General features: G+C 37.3%; 1 protein-coding gene across 1 annotated transcript in view; it reads left to right on the top strand.

Moving 5' to 3' along the window:
- Positions 1 to 874: 874 nt before the first annotated feature.
- The window catches only part of LOC104318357 (excitatory amino acid transporter 1), a 90,853-nt gene continuing 74,388 nt past the window's right edge, over positions 875 to 17,339 (top strand). Inside the window, exons 1-2 of the mRNA XM_009919579.2 lie at positions 875 to 1,044; positions 2,639 to 2,913. Of these exons, the coding sequence (XP_009917881.2) occupies positions 2,733 to 2,913 (181 nt within the window). The 5' untranslated portion in view covers positions 875 to 1,044; positions 2,639 to 2,732. The remainder of the gene's footprint in view (positions 1,045 to 2,638; positions 2,914 to 17,339) is intronic.

Genomic DNA, 17,339 nt, shown 5'->3' with positions numbered 1-17,339 from the left:
TATTTGTTCCTCTTATAAGAAAATACACTTTAAAATCTCATGAAAGATGCACTGAAATATAATTATTGAATATTTTAATCTGACTTTACCAAAATTTAAAACAAAAATGTTCCTCTAAAAAGTGAAAGAAGGTCTTTGGGAATTCCCCTGAATCTCTCTGCAAATATCTTTTCAATAGTGCAAACTTTTAAATACTAAAAAAACTGAAGGCCACATTTCTCAAAAGTGGATGTTTTATGCTTTTCCCTTCATCATTCATTCCATGCCATTGAAACAGACTGAATGGGGCTTAGTACCAGTGAGTTTGAATTGCTAAACAAGAGGCAAGTCTCATCATGTGTTTTGAATATCTACAAGAAACACACAAAGAATTATAGCTGATTATGTTTTTCTCTATTCTCGATAATGCTCCAGTTGCTTTTGAAAGATATGTCTGGTTCCCCACCCTGGGAAGAGTAGTTAATGAATAACTGTCTTTAAGAATTGGAAAATAAGTGATAGACTCACACCATGTCTCTTTTTAGAACAAACTAGCATGCTCACATATTTTACCATTTATTTTAAAAAGCACAGTAATAGTGTTATATAATTATTTTTAGGCTTTTCAGATTTCCAGTCTCAAATACCTAATGAAGCAGCTTTCCAGTCTCCCCTATTCTCTGTGTGTGTGTGCCATCCTTCAATTCTTCCTGGGTTCTGATTTTGCATTTCTAATGAAGCTGAACTGACAAAGCGTGAAAGTGGTCTAAAAGGAAAAACAAAGAAAGTGTCCTTGCTTCCACTGTGCCAAGACTAATCAATATTCCAGAAGCTCAGCTTTCCCCTCTCTTATGATGTGGGGGTTTTTTTTCAGAGTTCAGCTAACAGTCTCCTCCCCTTTCCTTAACTTACAGTGACAGTAAATTGCTGTATTCCAGAGCATATGCAGATTGTTAGTTTTCTCTGTCTCTTGCTCACTCAACTTTGCGGCTCTGTTGTATTTGCTGGGAAACCCCTACCTTAACTGCCACCACCGTGTTCTTAGAGTACTGAAGATCTGAAAAGGTGAGCCAATCATTTCACTTGGTGGTGTTTTGAGTACGGAGTCTTAATTTTTCACTCTCTTCCTTTCTATGTTACTTAATGTAATGATCTTTTTGGCTGTACCCATGTTCTTTCTTGATCTTAATGTAAGTTATAAAGGACAGATTAGCTGCATTAATCATCTCAGAAAGAAAAAGCACTGTGAATGAATCTGTTTTTTTACAAAATACTGAAAATTAATTGTTCTGAAAAAAAATCCTTCTTGCACACAGTAGTTGTGTCCAAGCTAGAATACTTAATAATTTAAATATCTAGCTCAGTCTAAGAATGTTTTCACTCTCTAAAGAAGCAAAGCACATATCATTCTGTTAAAATTCAGAGAGAATATTGCACTAAAGTGCCAATCTTTAAACATATAGTAAAAGCAGTGATCAAATCCCATCAAAATAAATTTGTTACAACATGGTATCTACTCTAAAACATGCTGTTTGAAAACCTTGTGTATTTATATTTTAAATGCTTCCTAAAAAAAGGTATTTAGGCACTAGATTTATTAAAAGTAAGATGTTAGAGTTGGACTGTGTATAAACGGAGAGTGATTTCAGTGGAAGCAACTAACTCTATCTGTTTATGAATTTCTAATTTCTTCATAAAAACATGCTGGTGTATTAAATAATGCTTCAGAAAACAGGATTCTCAGTCTGGAAAACACCTTTGTACAGATTCCATTATGAATTAAATTCATACCAAGCAGCCACAAAAAAAATCATTTAAAAATGAAAAATAATATCCTAATGAAGGATTTTTAATATTAAAACATTTTAAGGTTGATTCAGTGTGTGATTTCTTAAAATCAGATTATATCCCCATAATTGCTGTCAGACCAAGCTAAGCATTATTTTGCAATGTGAACTTGTATTACAATCTGAAGCGACAAGCTAAGTGGGATATAACTTCTGATGTTTTGTAGATATGCTCTGAATAATTTATAGACTTCAAAGATGAATGTTATCAACATAAAATTGTCAAAGAGAAATCTTCTCAATAGTGGTTGAGGGATAAATAAACTATTCCTGCTGCGTTTTGCCATGTGAAAAGGAGGAATTCAGCCAATACATTCAACCATTTAAAAACATCTGAAGTGCAGAATGTTTTAAACTTTCCAGTTCAAGCAAAAATTTCTCTCCAATGGTTAATGCGAAGGCGACTAGAATTTTTTTCAGATAACATGGACCTGCTAAACAGATGAAAAGCAAGCCTGACATAGTTTTAAATATTATAGCACCTTATGCTTCTATGAACTGTACCAATTTTACATTAGTATATCTCTAGCAACTGCAAAAAAAATTACTCCTGGGTTTTGCAGCATGACAGCAAATTCAGATTAATTTCTGAAGACATAGGACATATATCTGATCAGTCCATATAATCCTTCCTTCAAAGAGTTCTTCTAATGGTCATTGAGACTATTTATCAAAAACTGCAATCAACAACTTAGATACTACAAATAATATAAATTTTACTGAAACATTAAGAGTATTTGCTTCCATGTAAACATATAGCTAATGATTCCTGTAAAATCTTATTGCAATATTTGATATTTCTTGTCGTACAGGTTTCTCCAGTACCTCCCATGGAAAAGGATCTTCCACTTTTCTGAAGGGATATTGACAGAAGTTAATTGTAAGAGAAAACTTACTGCGAGATAGATGACTAAAGGTAACAGAGAAGATCCAAAAACTGGAAGTAGGATGGAACGCTTTCAACAAGGAGTCCGGAAACGTACATTTTTGGCAAAAAAAAAAGTGCAGAGCATAACAAAGGATGATGTTAAAAGTTATTTATTGAGGAATGCCTTTGTGCTCTTCACTGTTATTGCTGTGATTCTTGGTGAGTAATTTGTTCAATAGTAATATTCTGTTCTCCAATGCATTTGACAATGATGATTTGCCAGGAGGATTTGCATTCCAAATGAGATCCCAAATTCTTCTGCACTGATAAGAATGTTCTGGCTTGGAGAGTTTTGGCTTTCACAGCTGCATGTTGAAGTTTTGGGAAGAGCCATTTTAATTATTCTAGTATTCCTAAGGAAAATTCTGGTGAAAGAAATCATCTGTTTTATGGATTCTTCTCTTAAAGAATCAGGTACAATAACTGAATTGAATGTTCTCAATTAAATCTTTTTCTACCAAAACCAGCTGCAGCAAAATGCTCAGGATATAACTTTTATTTGCCTAATCTATCCAAAATTAACACCTTGCAATGACAAACAGAAGTCCTCAGTGAATGAAATTAAAGGGTGGCATTTCTAAGCAAAGGTATATATTAGAGCCTCAGTCTTTTCAGTTTTCCCTTGATAAATGCAAAACAGTCAAACCTAAGTACAAGCTTATGTTCTCTCAGTTGCTCACAATCTTACACATGCATCTTTCAGATGCAATTGGGGCAACAATGGAAATGCTACTTGTTCAAAGGACTGCAAGATAGCACCTGATTAAATGCCTTTTTAGAGTGTATGGAGAGGAATCCAGAACATCAAACAGCATTTAGATTTGGAATGCACCAAAATGTTAATTTAAAATATAGCTACACATTTTGAATTTACATTAGAAAGAGAATCTTATGAGAAAAACATACAATTTTAAAAAAATATTTCCTTTATATAATTATGTGATCAGTTTTGGTAATTTTCCTTTAACTACAGATTAATGTTCTAAATGACACCAGATGTTTCATGAAATACCATTCCTTATAGTGTGAGAAAGAACATTATGGTTTTACTGTACTATTTTCATTTTTATTTTCTAATTAGTTTAAAATATAAAACTGTGAATCTGCTAATCAAAACCGAAATGTTAGCACTTAAAGATAGGACTATATATCCTACACCTACATCCTTGATGATGCTGTTCTGCATAAATCTGCTTACTATGTTTCTACAACTTTTTTAGGAATTAAAATTTTAAGGCTTTACCATTACTGTTGCTTGATACCACATCTGCAGGGTTATTTTAAATTAATTTTAGGTTTAATGGTCTTTTTCTGGGAGACAATTATATTAATTTTCATATTGGTAAAATAAAGTACTTTGTTGCTCTAACAGAAATGTCATTCTCTCGTATTTATCAAAGGTATTTGATCACAAGTGCTTTTAATTACTAAATAAGAATTTGTTCGATGCAAAAAAAACATTAATATCGGGGTAAAAAAATTAGGCATTTTATCTACAATGATCAGGAAAGGCAGAACAAACTAAGCAGGTTTTGAAACACTGTCCAACTTCAAAGGAATGCAATTCTTAGATTGTCACCTGTCTATACTGCACAAGACCAAAGCATTCTTGCAATTTTTTCACTGTCATCTAGCTCATGTGCATAAATTTGGCAATGTGAGAACAGAAATGTAGGCTGGAAAAGTGTTTTTACTGTTATTGCATGTTCCAATTAGCTTTAGATGACTAGCGGCAAACATCTGACCACAGCTCCACTACCACCTACAGCAATGGCAGAGTGCCAGTAAGGCTGGAACACAAGTTGGAGAACTGATTAAAATGTACAGCCTAGGATGAGCTGGCTGCTCAAATTCTGCTCATGAACCTATAGACATACCTGGTATAATATCTGGAAAAAAAGTCTTTTCATTACTATGATGGAATATTCAAAATTTTCTCACATTTGTTATTTGTGGTGCAATTTTACGGTGTGTATATATATGATTAGAACAAGAAGTTCACACATAAAAAAGGTAAAACTTGGTTTTTTTACAGTTTTTTTCTGTTGTGGAAATAGGGAAGAAGTAGAGAAGAGTTGGCTAAAGAGTTTGGAAAACACTCAGTGGTTGAACTGCATCTGTCTAGTTTGGCAAGGGCTAAATTGTTATCATCTCAGTTGTTCGGTGATCTGTGGAAAATCAGATGGTGGGCTTGATCCCTTTCCTAGCAGACAGTAATCAACTGTCGTGGTTTAAGCCCAGCCAGCAACTAAGTACCACACAGCTGCTCACTCACTCCCCACCATCCAGTGGGATGGGGGAAAAAATCGGGAAAAGAAGTAAAACTCGTGGGTTGAGATAAGAATGGTTTAATAGAACAGAAAAGAAGAAACTATTAATGATAATGATAACACTAATAAAATTACAACAGTAATAATAAAAGGATTGGAATATACAAATGATGCACACTGCAATTGCTCACCACCCGCCAACCAACGCCCAGTTAGTCCCCGAGCGGCGATCCCCCCACCCCCACTCCCCCCAGTTTATATGCTAGATGTGACGTCCCATGGTATGGAATACCCCATTGGTCAGTTTGGGTCAGCTGCCCTGGCTGTGTCCCCTCCCAACTTCTTGTTCCCCTCCAGCCTTCTTGCTGGCTGGGCATGAGAAGCTGAAAAATCCTTGACTTTAGTCTAAACATTACTTAGCAACAACTGAAAACATCAGTGTGTTATCAACATTCTTCTCATACCTAGCTCAAAAACATAGCACTATACCAGCTACTAGGAAGACAATTAACTCTATCCTAACTGAAACCAGGACATCAACATTGCAAAATTAACCCACCAATTAGTACCACTGGTTGTCTCATCAGAGATGCTTGGATGTGAATGTAGGTGGAAACCAAACTATGCTCAGGTCAGGGTTGAATCATTTACAAGAAACGGTGCTTAATGCTCTCCGTAATCTAAACAGACAGATGACATCAGTTTTTAGGGCTGTTGGTCCAGGAATTTTCATAAAGACTAAACTCAGGAAAAGCAAAATTTTAGCTTTAAAGAGTGCAACATTTCTTCAGAAACATTTATTTCAGGCCTCTTTTGTCAAGGGACTGACATGAAAAAGCCTATTTAATAGAGAATTTCCAACTTCATTGCTGAGCAGAATTGATGCTGGTAGAGGTTAAGTGGATAGGATCATACATCTTAGCCCAGTTTCAGGACTGTAGCTTATAACAGGCACTTGAGTTAGATGAGTTTGTGTGTGTGGAAACATGCACTTTGTTATGAAGTGGGTAGCTGCAACATGCATTTGTTTTGCATACTGATATTTTGCAGGCAGAGCAGACATTTTCTGGCATTCACATGCTAAGGAGAAATATAGTTGTTTACCCTAACTTCTGCTGTTACTCTGATTCTGAACTGAATTCTAAACTGAATTCACTAGCTGCTGCAATACAAAAACAATTAATCTTTAAAAACCTAATTATAAAGATGCCAGAAGTTATAACTCATGTTGAGAATTGCTTACGCACTATTCTCTGTTTCCCAAAAACCTCAAGAAAGGTCCTTCTGACTTCACATTTTGCATAGTTAGGGTCTGTCTACACATCATCCTTATCATTGTTGTTGCTATTTTTAGTGAAATTTAAACTGCTTTCAAGCCCTTTGAGAAACTTTGAGAAAAGCATGGTCAGTGAGTGAGTTATGATGAAGTGTTTCAGATTCTGCTGGCACACCTAGAAATATTAAATTAGTTTTTTGCAGTGAATCTTGGCAAGACCCAATAGATAACAATTATGTGAGGTGAATTTGGGAAGCTGACCATTGGTGAATTCAGAGTGTCACAATGACCAGGAGCAATTTAAGGTAGGCTAGGGGTCCTGGTGGCTCATGGAAAATCTGCAGGAAGTCTTACAAACTTTGAAGTGATAGTCAAATTACTGGCAAAATCTCAGGCACTGCCCTCTCTCCCACGCTACTTAGCTTCATCATCCTGTCCTCAAAATGCCTTCCTTTCAGATACCCTTCCTTCAGCAGACTGTCCTCATTTTCTGCTACCTACCTCCCATTTTCCAAAAATGCCACAGGAGTCCAGACTACTCCGGCAGGATTCCTAAATGCCAAAGAATCTCCTGTGGATTCTGAACTTGTATGGAAGGAAAGCTCAAGACACACAGAGATGCTGAGCAGAGATCCTGAGAAGCTGTTCACAGAGAAATACTGTTTTAATTGATGGGCTCAGTGAAGTAGAGAGAGGTTGTGGAGCAAATACTATAAAAAGCAATTTCTGCATAGTTAAAAAGCCATCATAGCTCCAAATTGTTAGCTAAAATCCTGTTTACACTGATGAAGTTATATGCCACAGTTGTCCACTGGGACATTCAAGGGGGACAGAGATGGATCCCATTCTGGTTTCTGGCTACCTGTCCACTGACGGGAGTGCAGGACTGGCTGTGTCATGGAACCCAGTCCTCTGTAATTGCAGGCAATCTCACAATAGATGTAAAATGTAGATAGGCCCATACAACTTCTGTTCTACAACAACAGCATGCACCATAGGATCCCAAAACTTTCCAACATCCTTATAAAAAAACCTAGTTAAAAGTACAGGAAGTAGACAGGATAGATGAAGTCATTATCAATGTCCCTATGTCCCTGAAAAAGCAGAGAGTTAAATAAAGCCTGCAGGTGCTCCTTGCTCCTTCATAATACAGAAGACAAAAAAAACCCCAAAACCAAAACCCAAAACCACCAAAAAAAACCAACTCCACAACCTAAAATATCTGAACAGTGAAAAGCTGTGCAGAGTAGCAGATTCTCCTATCTCAACACATTGCTTGTCTGAACAATAAGTTAAAATTACTCCAAAGAGGTACAAGTCTGTAATACACAGGTAGACAGAACCCTGGATAACACCCACAAAAAAGACAGTCTCTTGTCTATTAAAGCGACATCTTTTCTGCTACTGGCAGATCCTCTGTATCCACTGAAGACCGAGGCTGACATACCCAGAGAAGGGTATTTGACCCCATTACACACTGACAATGAACACGGTGACAGTGCCTAAGGCACCCTTGGTAAAATTTGCATGAGAACAAAGTAATGATTCATCGCTATAGGAGAAACAGCTGTGGGAGGTGAGAAAATATGGTAAAACATAAAGAGAGAAATGTGATACCAAACAAAAGGTTAAGATATATACAAGAAAATCAAGACAGTTTAGGGACAGCTAGGGAGAAATTAATTCTATTTATGCTGAACTCAGAAGCTGCCTCTGTCCCGATGCTCTCCTAAAGAACCTGCCCAGCACAACTGCTCTTTCTCATCAAGTGACAAAACCTTCCTAAGTAATATCTTGAAAACATTGCTAAGCAAAACCTTAATTCTATTTGAAGTTAAGAAATATTTATATTTTGGGGGAAAAAATTTAAACAGACACCGTAAGGTCCAGAATAAATTCAAAGGAGATGATCCTTTTCCAAAAGGAAAAAAAGTATAGAAATACAAAGAACTTTAATTCTGCTATTAAGTAGCCAGTAATAAAAGTCAGATTGTGAAATATAAACAGTAAGCTAGTTTAGCAGTTACTTTCAAAATAAAATTATGTTCATTTATTATTGCAATCTTAATTTCTTATTGTACACTCTGGTGTTACTGAAATGAAACAGCAGTGGTTGTTGAACTGCCATATGTGGCATAGAATAACAACAATACAGTTGGCTACTTTGTGAATCACAATTGTGCATTCTGGAGACAGTAGCTGTGCATATATACACAGTAAAGGTACAAAATGTGCTAAATAAAACCTTACTATCTTCTTTGCTCTAAATTGTCAAATCAGTGGTCTTGCAAAGTAGTGCTGAAAAGTAATGTTTCTGAGCAGTCATAAAACAATTCAGAGAAATATACATTCACTGCACTCTTCATACAGCTTGTGAAAATGTTACCTGATCAGGAAGTAACTCCTGAAACACACAAAGTATGTTTAGAGAGGAGACATTGCTTTATTCTGTGCAGGGAGCAAGGTGGAAGATTTCCACAAATGGAGCACCCCTACTGAGGTTTTCAGTCCATACTTATACACTACAGTTAAAACACCACGCCTATCTAATACATATGGTCTGCCTAACTGTTGCATATTCATCATGTTGAGCAAGCATGACGTGTTGTTCTCTGAGCAATCATCCCAGTGTCTTCTACGCCTGTGCGGGGTCTCTGGTGGTCTTTGGTGGTCGTTTGGGGAAGAATACCTCTGCTCCTTTTGTCCTTTTATGGTCATGCGTCATCAGAGGACACCAGGGTCTTTGTTTCTTAATGCCGAAGGAGGATGTATGCCCTTAATTAGCAAGTCTGTGACTTTAAGCATCTTTAAGCTTTACCTTGAGTACACATAATCTAAACAGTCCTTGAATAGCAAGCATACCACACTTCTCATGTTTTAGGTTTTTTTTTCTTTAAACTATCACCACCTTCTTATTTGTTAATCAGTCTTTTGAAGGCTTGAGGCAACAAAAATGTAGGCACTGGTGAGCTTCTCAAAACTCTCTCTAGAAATTCAATTTAAATTTATTTATGTAATACCACTTCTTACAAAGCAGATTTCAAGGCTATCCTGGGTGGAATGCAGTACAGTAATGGCATGAGGTATTTAGGATGTTTACATGGTTCCTAAGAGTTTTTACAAGAAATTTCTCTGAATGCTAGTAGAATATGGCAATCATGCAATCAAAAGATATGTTACAACAGAAACAGTGGTCATCTTAAAGCCTGTCAAGGTACAATTTGTGTTTGTATGAGCATCTCAGGGGACTAAAAAGACATTTCAGTAGCAAATGAACAAGTATTAGGGCTTGCTAGTTCTTTCCACTTTTCAGTAGGCGTGCACTGTAGTCATTATGGTAACTGCAAAGCAGTACAAAACCATAAGCGAGGTGCCATTGACTTGTATGCTTAGTAAATGTTTAACATTGTTAGATTCTTCCTAGTACCTTAGCTATTGTAAAGCTAGAATGAGTTGTCATCTGCACTGGAATGCCTTCAAGTTGGGCAAAATGAAGGTGTAGCTGAAGACAGCACGTTCAGTTGTTTATGAATTCCTGAAACTTTCATTCATCTGGCTTAAATTTCTCACATAATTTCTTGAAAAGAACAGGCATCTAAAAGTTTCCAGAGATTTTATGAAATCAAAGAAAAAAGTAGCTTTATAAAATATTTATCTCTTTAGGTGAATCAAGATAAAGTGCATTTGAAAAACTATAGAAAGAAATCCAATATCAAAGAGAGGTAAATAAAGAAATTAGATCTTCTGGATTTTAATAACACTGCTAAAAAAGATATAAATGCAGGCATTTGATACTTTGTACTGTAGCATTGACTTTTAAATCAGGATAAATAGCAGTTGAGAGATATTGATTGACTTTTTTATTTTTTCATGCCTTGTTAAAAAAAATCACATTCTGGAACCAGCAACTGTGTAAAATAATCCATGCAGTCACATTAGTTGCGTATATCCTCTGTCCATCCTCCCAATTCCTTTCATTTACTGTGCATTCCATTCAGATTTTGTATTTTATTCAGTTTCAGATTAGAAATCAGCATCTTTGAGATTTAGCATATTTTGTCATATATTTGTTTCTCAGCATAATACAGCCCAGTTAAACCTGGAGTTTTGGAGCAATAAGGCAATGCAAGTGATAAAAAAATAGTAAGGAGCTAAGAGATTTCTTCCTCATACACTAATTTCTTTAAATGTGTTCTTCAGAGAATATGCTATGATGTCTACAATGTATATTAGAAAACAACTAGGCTCCTGACCAAGGTGTTTTAAATTAGATCACTGACACAACAAGAAATAGGGAGTATGGAATAGGGAAGACACTATGGAAAATAGGGAAAGAACAAATGGAAATTATTCCAGAGAAATTTTAGTAAGACCTGGATTATTCCTTTTATTATGTCAAGCCAACAGACTTGAAATTGTACTGACACTCTACTTTTAATCAATAGGATGAAACCACAGAGTGTATAACTTTTAAAAAGCCATACAAAAGTTTATTTATATTATTATTTATTTATATTATTTATTTATAGATTTTATAAGGCATTTTTGAACAAAAGAGGAAAATAATAGGTCCAGTGAACTGTACAACAGTGAAGAGGAAAACAGTTAAAAGCAGGAAAAGAGGCAAAGAAAATCAGAAGGATAACAGGAGAATCAGGATAACAAGGTGTTACTGTTACCCATATTCTGTAGTTGTCCTCCCATGTCCTTTCTCTTAGCAGTAGCTATATTCACCTTTTGAATCTTGTTCAATTCTGTAAATTGAAGAAATGCATTGTTCCTGCTTGAAATTTGACATGTCTACATACTTTCTATTGGCATGGATAGATGATCATAAATGGAAATCAGCTTGACAGTTATAAAGTGTGTGCTTGGTTTTCACCATTTACTGCAACTCGGCATAACTGAAAATTCATTTATTCAAAAAAAGTCTATAAAAGATGAGGGTTAAGTGTTAAGCATTATTTACACAGAAACATAAGCTGCTCCTTCAAAATGGCTCCAGTAAATGCTCCGTTTTTACCATCCACTAGGACTAAATTAATAAAAGACTAAAATTGCCTTTGTATTAATATTGGGAGTACTAACCAAAGGCAGTTGAGAAATAAGACTACCACATACATTTTGATGTCTTTTAAAATAATTTTGACTTGGGAATACATACATTAAACAAACATGGATGTACAGTCTAGTCCTTCAAAGCCTAAAATGTAAGCAAAGGAAGCTGCATATGGAATCCAGATCTCAGAGCTGGGTGGCTTTTTAGTGCATGGGCAAGAGCTGGGAGACTCAAAAGGGTAACCCCACAAGTTCACAAACTAAGCATGTAACTGCCTAAAACTTGCCAGGATTACATTCCTACTTCCACTCCTTTCTGACTGAGTCAGGACCATGCCAGATACTTTCACCCAGTGAATATCCAGAAGCACAAGAGCCCTCACCTTGGGAATGGTGTCAGCAGTGCTTGAGGAATTGGCTCACTCTTTTCCTTTCAAAAGGCAAGTTACAGGAGGATGCAATTCCACCATTCCATGAGTTGTCTCCTCAGGCAGAAGGAAATGCAAGATTTCTAAAGGCAAATACATATGCCAAGAGAGCAAAAGATGGCATGATGTTTTACCTAATGGCTAAAACACTCATCTATAACAGGGAGCACCAGGTTGTGAAGTAATCCTTGGAGCAAGAACAAGAACACAGGGCATCCAAAATCCAGGTGATTCTCTGCATGGATGTGTCAAACGTGCTCTGTTTCTAGATCCCCAGGACTTAGCATGGAAGTAGGCAAATAGATGTTTAGGTCATGGCAATTCTGAGAAAAACACAAGCAGGATGGTGAGAAGTGAGGGGTCTTCCAAAACAAATGGAGAAGTGCCCATTAACTTTATAGATTTTCCACAACTAAGCTTTTTTATATAGAGGTACTTTGAAGGTCACAATTTGGATTCGGGTACTTACTATGTAATTAAGTATTGTTTCAGGTGCCAGTTTCCATTTGCCAATTTAGTGACTTTTAAGATAGGGAAATTCTGCCATTCTGAATAACGCCTAACAGTGAGAAGAGGGTTATCATAACCTATATGGAAGCTACATCTAAATTAATCCTCTATGCTACATTTTCAGAATCACTGTAGCCTTCAAATGACTTAAAAAAGTTAGGCAATGAAAAGGCTTACATCAGACCTCTTTTTAATCAACTGAAATAAAACACTTTTTGAAATTCATGTGTTGAAAGAGATTGTTGACCAGTAAACTAAATAGATGGAAGGATCCATCAATTTAGTCATATTGAGGTTTTGAGGGATGAAGTGGCTCAACTAAAAAAATGAAACAGCTAGTGACTGAAAGCATCCTAGCTATCTTTTTAAAAAGATGGTAACATGATTCCATGAATTTTAGTCATGAACCTGAATTCCTTATCAAAAGAATTCACTGAATGATAAATCAAACATAAATAAAGGATTCCAGTAAAACTTACAACTGATATGGCAACAGTCTTGTATTCTACAATGGGAAATCCTTCCTCTCAGTCTGTCCAGGTTGCTTGTACATGTCATCACAGAGGGATCTGGACAGGCTGGATCGATGGGCCGAGGCCAATTGTATGAGATTCAACAAGGCCAAGTGCCAGGTCTTGCACTTGGGTCACAACAACCCCATGCAACACTACAGGCTTGGGGAAGAGTCATTGGAAAGCTGCCCAGTGGAAAATGACCTGGGGGTGTTGGTCAACAGCCGGCAGTGTGCCCAGGTGGCCAAGAAGGCCAATAGCATCCTGGCCTGTATCAGAAATAGTGTGGCCAGCAGGACTAAGGAAGTGATCATCCCTTTGTACTTGGCACTGGTGAGGCCACACCTCGAATACTGTGTTCAGTCTTGAGTCCCTCACTACAAGAAAGACATTGAGGTGCTTGAGTGTGTCCAAAGAAGGGCAATGAAGCTGGTGAGGGGTCTAGAGAACAAGTCTTATGAGGAGTGGCTGAGGGAACTGGGGTTGTTTAGTCTGGAGAAAAGGAGAATGAGGGGAGACCTTATCGCTCTCTACAACTACCTGAAAGGAGGTTGTAGCGAGGTGGGTGTCAGACTCTTTTCCCAAGTAACAAGTGATAGGACGAGAGGAATCAGAATCATAGAATCATAGAATGGTTTTGGTTGGAAGGGACCTTAAAGATCATCTAGTTCCAACCCCCTTACCATGGGCAGGGACACCTTCCACTAGACCAGGTTGCTCAAAGCCCCATCTAACCTGGCCTTGAACACTTCCAGGGAGGGGGCATCCACAACCTCTCTGGGCAACCTGTTCCAGTGTCTCACCACCCTCACAGTGAAGAACGTCTTCCTTACATCTAATCTAAATCTACCCTCTTTCAGTTTAAAGCCATTCCCCCTTGTCCTATCACTACATGCCCTTGTAAAAAGTCCCTCTCCATCTTTCTTGTAGGCCCCCTTTAGGTACTGGAAGGCTGCTGTAAGGTCTCCCTAGAGCCTTCTCTTCTCCAGGCTGAACAATCCCAACTCTCCCAGCCTGTCTTCATAGGGAAGGTGTTCCAGCCCTCTGATCATCTTCATGGCCCTCCTCTGGACTTGCTCCAACAGGTCCATGTCCTTCTTATGATATTGGGGGCCCCAGAGCTGAACACAGTACTCCAGGTGGGGTCTCACAAGAGCAGAGTAGAGGGGGAGAATCACCTCCCTCGACCTGCTGGTCATGCTTCTTTTGATGCAGCCCAGGATACAGTTGGCTTTCTGGGCTGCAAACGCACATTGTTGGGTCATGTTAAGCTGCTCGTCAACCAACACCCCCAAGTCCTTCTCCTCAGGGGTGTTCTCAACCCATTCTCTGCCCAGCCTGTATTTGTGCTTGGGATTGCCCTGACCCATATGCAGGAAATGGCCTCAAGTTGCACCAGGGGAGGTTTAGATTGGATATTAGGAAAAATTTCTTCACCGAAAGGGTTATCAAGCATTGCAACAGGCTGCCCAGGGAAGTGGTTGAGTCACCATCCCTGGAGGTATTTAAAAGACATGTAGATGTGGCACTTAGGGACATGGTTTAGTGGTGGACTTGGTAGTGTTAGGTTTACAGTTGGACTCGATGATCTTAAGGGTCTTTTCCAACCTAAATGATTCTATGATTCTATAAGAAACAATGAGGGTAGTGAAACACTGACCCCATCCCTGGAAAAATTCAAGGTCAGGCTGGATGGGGCTCTGAGCAACCTGATCTAGCTGAGGATGTCCCTGCTCATTGCAGGGGGGGTTGGACTAGATGACCTTTAAATGTCCCTTCCAACCCAAACTATTCTATTATTCTATGATTCTATTAATTTTTATCTTGCTGCTTCAGACCTTGATTTTAATACTCAGTTCATTGCACTGATGTTAATCCATTTAAGAAATTTGATATAGAAGGTTATATGTTTCTTAGCAATTCCAGATGTACCCATAGTTTTTAAAGCCTGATATGAAGACTTTATTGTTTCCTTTCTGGTACTGCAGCATCTAGAAGTGAAAACCCTAGGCCAATTCATCAATGTCTTCCTGTTTTAGGAATAAGTAATCCCAAATCATGTCTTCCATTTTTGCCATTTCCATCCCATTCCTGTCACTGTCAGAATTATTTTTGCCTTTTGCTCCTTTCAAGTTTTAAATCCTCTCTTCACTGTATTCATATAAATTGAGTTTTATTTTGAGCATCTACATTGGTATAAAAATGCAATATAATAATTTAGTTCAAGGATTGTTCTGATTGTCATCAGGATTATCTGCAAAATCACATTTTCCATAAATTTGACTGTATCACTGACAAGTAGACCTCAAAAATCTTTTTATAAGTCTAGCCTGATTTGCTTCTTCATTATGAACTGTATAAATTATTCAGCAATATGGTTCTGTTATATGACTATACACATGTACAGAATTCATCTCCTTAACTTAAACAAGCACTACTGATTTTTGTTCAGAAAAAGCCTAACAGATTCTGTTGAGAAATCTACTCTTTCCTGCCATGCAGAAATGGTACACCATTTATCATTTGAGAAGTCAGGTTCTGATAATGTAGGTTACTTGTTCTTTTCTGTTACAAAGGGTAGACAGAAACCTGCACAACAGGTTGTGGGAGAACATTTCAGACAAGGCTTTGTTTCATTACAATTTCAGAAATAATCAGAAACTTGAAACTTTAACTGAGAAAGGCCAGCTCCGGTATTTTATCTTCTCAGTCTTGATTGTGAACTCTTACCACACACACAGATGTGGATGGTTGTTGAAATACTGTACACCTTCCAAAGATTTAGTACCTCCTACCAGGCCTTACTTCCTGATTTTAGTTTGATACCTTGTCATTGTGTCTATCTTTAAATCATCATTGTATGCTGTTATCTCACTATTTAAAACCTGTGAATGTTGGCTTTGAGAAGCGAATTCAAAGAAATCAAAGCTATCTCACCAGGTTTGACTTTTCTGTTTCAAGTTCATCATTTTTGTTAATAAAACCTTAATAGACAGGATGTAATATCCAGTATCCAGGTATTTAAAATCAGAATGGAAAATAAAGTCTCATCTCCCTATATTCTAAAATGAAGAGAGACTGGTAAAATCATGCTGTTCTGCTTTCATTATCACAGACTACATAGAGGAAATAATTTGCTTAAATTCCTTGAGCTGCTAAGATCACTATGAATACAATTAATTTTCAGAAAGATTTGTGAAGCAACTACTACTATACCTATTTTACAAGTAGGGAAACTGAGTCAGAGAAAGGTTCTTATGGCTTAGGCATGAGTGCATATAAATTAATAGCAGTGCTAAGATTAAGGCTGAAGAATTAGTAACTATCAAGCGTCAACCCAGTTCACCAGAATACACTACCAGGGCACATTTTTTCCACATTGCAGAAATTCTTTTTGTAAACTGCAGTGCTGGACAACCCTGTAATTATGCGCAGAGCACATTAGGACAAAAAAAAGGAATAATTTTTGGCTCAACAGATTTACATGGAGCTTCAGAAACTTACTCTCACTACCAATAATATCCATTCAAACAGCCATCTACTCAGGCCCTGATTCTCTCTTAGACCACTTTGTACTGCTTGGACAGTAGTGGACCAGATAATCAAGCCCTTATAGCATAGCATAAGGACTAGTTCTTATAGCAGCCTCAGAAACCCTTACTAACATCAGTGAGGCTTTGTACTAGTGCAGAGATTAATCCATGTGGAACTAATTGCAGGACTGTGGCCTAAGTAAGAAACCGGTCTAGCTCAACTTGCTTGTTATCCATTTGTCAAAATGTAGTGCTCGTTAAGTGCAGAAACAAAGGGTCCAGATGGATTCTTTATATCTGAGAAAATAATCAGTAACACTGCAGTGGAATTAAAAACCTTATTGAAAAGAAGGGAACTCTAAGGCAGGTCTTTTAATCAAGAACAATTCAGAGGCCCTTACTCCATGCTGTTTATGATCTACTTTTACCTAAAAAAATCATTTATGCAAAATGCACTTTGACTACCTGAGTCCATAGAAAATGAATGAGACTAAAACAAATGCCTTCTAGTCCCACCACTCTCTTCCATTGTGTGAAATGCATGCTTTGTTCCAATTGTGCTCTAATCACTTTTCTCCCATCTTGTAATATTGAGAATTTCTGTCCTACATAAGACACTTCTGGACTCCTCTAACTTAACCAACCTGCTGAAGTCCCTAACAGCATGATCAGACAGACAGGGGTCACCAAGATCAAAGTTATAGATGTTTCCTTACATCAGCAGATAGCAATAAGCTAGTGTAGGAGGCATAACAGCATATTTTAGCTAGTAAAATTTGGCATGAAGATATTATCTGCTCTATGGATGTACCAGTCTAAAATCTGATTTAAAAAAAGAAAAAACACAAAGTGATTAAGAATTGGAACTAGCAATTTTCACACGTGTTCAATATTATGGCACTTTCAGAACATACCTAAGTTTTAACAAGCTCTAGAAGTGAGCTTGAGTGTGCTGCTGCCTAACATCAATGACGATGCAGTTTCATGAAAAGTTTTAG

The sequence above is a fragment of the Haliaeetus albicilla genome, chromosome W, assembly GCF_947461875.1.
Source record: "Haliaeetus albicilla chromosome W, bHalAlb1.1, whole genome shotgun sequence".
Lineage (NCBI taxonomy): Eukaryota > Metazoa > Chordata > Aves > Accipitriformes > Accipitridae > Haliaeetus > Haliaeetus albicilla.
The sequence above is the reverse complement of the archived record's forward strand: the minus strand, read 5'-3'. Positions and strand labels throughout refer to the sequence as shown.